Below are 3,603 nucleotides of genomic sequence, written 5' to 3'. Positions count from 1 at the left end.
AGCCTATGTTTGTTAAATAAAATATTTGCATTTATTGCAAGTCTTACATAAAATTAGAGATGTTTGAAATTGTTTAGAATTGTTAGAAGCATGTAGTAAAATATGTCAGTGCAGTGAAAATGGCTGATAAAGTGACTCCATACAAGGATAATAGTATTTTTCCACCACCCAAATACATTTATTTATTTACATATTGATAGTTTAAAATCCAATATTAAGGATTCCAATCACACACTGCTCTCTGGTTTACAGTCATTTGTAAGAAGATCAGAATACATACATTTGTCTGTACAATATTTGTAATATATTTCTTAAATCATTCTGATTATGCATTAATAAACTAGGATGAATTTTATAGTGTAAAAAAACCTTCAACACCTCCTACAGTTATAAACTATCCATACAACACTGTCAAAGGTTCCGTTATGAGAAATTATATCTAAAGCAAAATTTGTATTTAGTCCCAAAGATTAAGTTCATACTTTATCTCAAACTGTGATTATCCGTCATTCTGATTCTGTAATAATGTACTGTTTTGTATGTATAATCCAAACACCCCTTTTAAATAATGTAAATAGTACTTAATTAAAATAATAGATAATGAGAAATCAATTTTCTTTTGACAGTGATTAAACTTAAAATGTTCTTCCCTGTCTCTTGTGTGTGTGAATGCATGGGTGACTATAAGATGTTCAACTGATCTGTAACACAATGCAGCAAAAACAGTTTATTTCTGGTTCTGCAGCAGTTCATCGATCTGCATTTTGTACATGTTCTTTACATCTTCAAGGTCCAATCTCAGCTCCTCAGCCTCCTCAGCCTTTTCTCCATACATCTGCAGGATGGTGTTGTGCCTCTGCTCCAGATCCTGAAATGCACAGCCACACAAATTAGCAGAACATCAGCTGAAACACAGTAGCACAACAGAAGAGTCTGAGAGTTGTAATTAAATGTCTTCTGATACTACTGTCAAGATTTATAGCCCTTACCTTGAGCTGAATTTTCAGTTTAGGGATCTCCTTCACCTTGTCCTCCATGTCATCATTTTGATTGGTGAGTCGAACCAGCTCTTCCGCAATCACAGAGCGACTCCTCTCCAGACTAGAGATTTCAAGCTACAACAGCAGGAGGAAAGAAAGTGGTCAGTAAATACCACTCACATACAGCACATACTGAAGCTGCCATTTGTTGCAGGAGTAGAATTCTTTTTTATTACATATCAGAATGTTCATTTTGCTGTTGATACATCTGGTCAGTCTTTTAGCTGCACACAGATGGTGCTGACATTTATGCAGAACCATCAAACTAATAAAGTCTTATTCAACTTTATATGGGTTTGTTCTGAATTTCTACCTGTAGGTGCACTATCTCTCCTCTGAGCTTAAGCTGAGACTGGAGGTTTTCTATGATGCTGGAGCCTCCAGACAGTCTGGCAGCCTCATAGAGATTGGTCCCACTCATTGATAAAGACGTGGTCATGGTACCCATTGAGTGGTCTAAAGAGTCATCCTGGGGAATAATAAAACAAGGTATAAAACCATTCATGCTACAGAAATTCAAGCATGTACATGCTAATTTTCTAGCCACTTTAACATTTTCCCCAGTATGTACCTGGGAAAGAACAGAAGTATGTAGACCAGTGTTGTCCACCCCACTGATGGAGCTGGTGTGGATGGACAGGGAGGGTGTGGAAGAAGCTGGGGGCTCTCCCACAGAATGGGCCATAGCTTTGCGCTCCTGCCAAGGAAAACATTTTCACACTATTAGAGAACAGAATGAAAACATCTTAACTGCTTGCATGCAGAGTGAAACAACTGTCTCTGCATACTCTGAGAAAAATAAAAATTATTAATATTTTCTAAAAAGTTGAAAACTCTAAACCTTTTCCTTCAGTGCTTCTTGTGCTAAGTAGCATTTCTTCTCTTGCTCCACTTTCATCTTTTCCATCTCTAGTTGATTGGTCAGTAGCAGCTGGTAGGAGAAGCAGAAAGCGCATGAGGAAGCTGTTTCATGCAGCATATCAACAAGAGTAGGAACAAGCTTTATGGTACCTTTTCCTTCTTGGCCTCTTCCTGCATTCAACTGTGCTCTCCTCACAGATTTTCCAGTTCAACATGCTCCCTACAATAAGAAAACAATTAGTCACTGCAAATAATGAACAGCATTAATGACACAAAACTAAGTGAACAGGGTGTACAATCAAGGAAAATGCATAACAGTGTGAAATGCCGTGGTAATTCCCTATGATCTTTACTGCTGAAGGTGGCACAAGGTTTCTCAAGCAACGCCGAGCTTAAATATGTTCTGCTTTTTTTACTGCTATATATAGATGATAGGGTGTAGCGGCATTTAACTACAGTATCAAGATATACTTTTTTTTCCTTTTGTGCTACATAATGCTGCTCAGTAGTGTATATAATTAACATTTTTCAGAATGAGATAAAAGTATGCGAGCCGTTCTGGTGCATATTAGTCTCATATTGTGATGCGTGTGTCTCTTCCTACAGGGAGGTGGTGGAATACATGGTGCAACACTTCAAGCCCCAGCTCTTTGGTGATAGGAAGCCAGTGTATGACGGCAAGAAGAACATCTACACGGTGCTAGCACTTCCTATTGGGAGTGAGAAGGTAGATGTTTGTACTGCTTTGCTGTTACCACAATCTGATGACTAAATTTGAACCTTTTCACCTGTTTTTTTTTTTTCCTACTCTGAAACACTATGATGGTGGAGTGGGGGGAAAAAACTAACTGCAGACAAAAACACTGTCATCATGGAAACTGCCACAAATAAGTCAATGCATGGGAAACACTGTCTTACAGTTATCACCAACCATGCACATGTTTACAGACACGTGCATCAGCTCATTTATTCAACCCCACAAAGATATAATGATGATGGCTGGTTGACTAACTCAGCCTAGCAGACTCAAGCGTTAAACTGTATTACCTGCTGCTCTCAACCTCTAGTTTCTCTCTCTTGCTCCTCTCAGCCTCCAGATGTGCCATATTATGTAATAATAGTGATAACAGTAAGGTCTAGACCTTACTTTGTAAAGTGTCCTGAGATGACTTTTGTTGTGATTTGGTGCTATACAAATAAAATTGATTTGATTTGATTTCTCAAGCCTTATTGTCCAGACTCCAGTTGGTCCAAAACGCACCAGCTTGTCTTTTAACTAATACACGGCGTCAGGAGCATATCACTCCAGTTCTTGCCTCATTACATCCGGCGTATGCCTTCGGCCACTTGGTGAAGTAGTCCATCACCACCAAGACGAACCGGTTGCCAGCTGCAGTGGTGGGAAATGGCCCCAGGATGTCCACTCCGACTCGCTCCATCGGGGCCCCCACTAGGTACTGTTGCAGCGGGGCTTGAGAGTGCTGGCTAGGCCCCTTCTGCGCTGTGCAGACGTCGCAACAGTGTACATAGAGCTCGACCTCCTGCCGGTACCCCGGCCAATAAAAACGCTGCCGCAGTCGTCTCACGGTTTTGGAGTTGCCGAAATGGCCAGACCCAGCTTCCCCGTGGACCCAGTGGAGAACCTCTGACCGGAGAGCGGAGGGAACCAGCAGCTGCAGATGGGCAACTCCATGTCCTGGTG

At 40.7% G+C, this 3,603-nt stretch overlaps 1 protein-coding gene across 2 annotated transcripts in view; it reads right to left on the bottom strand.

Annotated features, from left to right (window-relative positions):
* Nucleotides 1-663: 663 nt before the first annotated feature.
* LOC109974494 (TATA element modulatory factor-like) overlaps nt 664-3,603 on the bottom strand; it is a 6,454-nt gene continuing 3,514 nt past the window's right edge. The window contains exons 1-7 of one of the 2 annotated variants that reach the window (XM_020624700.1): nt 2,949-3,044; nt 2,052-2,121; nt 1,882-1,971; nt 1,612-1,737; nt 1,354-1,509; nt 990-1,115; nt 664-868 (exon numbers count right to left, since the gene is read on the bottom strand). In XM_020624700.1, coding sequence (XP_020480356.1) covers nt 728-868; nt 990-1,115; nt 1,354-1,509; nt 1,612-1,737; nt 1,882-1,971; nt 2,052-2,078 — 666 coding nt within the window. In that variant the 5' untranslated portion in view covers nt 2,079-2,121; nt 2,949-3,044 and the 3' untranslated portion in view covers nt 664-727. Of the gene's footprint in view, nt 869-989; nt 1,116-1,353; nt 1,510-1,611; nt 1,738-1,881; nt 1,972-2,051; nt 2,122-2,948; nt 3,045-3,603 lie in introns of those variants that run through there. The other variant, XM_020624699.1, reaches the window with a different exon arrangement.

The sequence above is a fragment of the Monopterus albus genome, unplaced genomic scaffold, assembly GCF_001952655.1.
Source record: "Monopterus albus unplaced genomic scaffold, M_albus_1.0 scaffold335.1, whole genome shotgun sequence".
Classification (NCBI taxonomy): Eukaryota; Metazoa; Chordata; class Actinopteri; order Synbranchiformes; family Synbranchidae; genus Monopterus; species Monopterus albus.
Note: the sequence above shows the minus strand (reverse complement) of the source record. Positions and strands in the feature narration are given on the sequence as shown.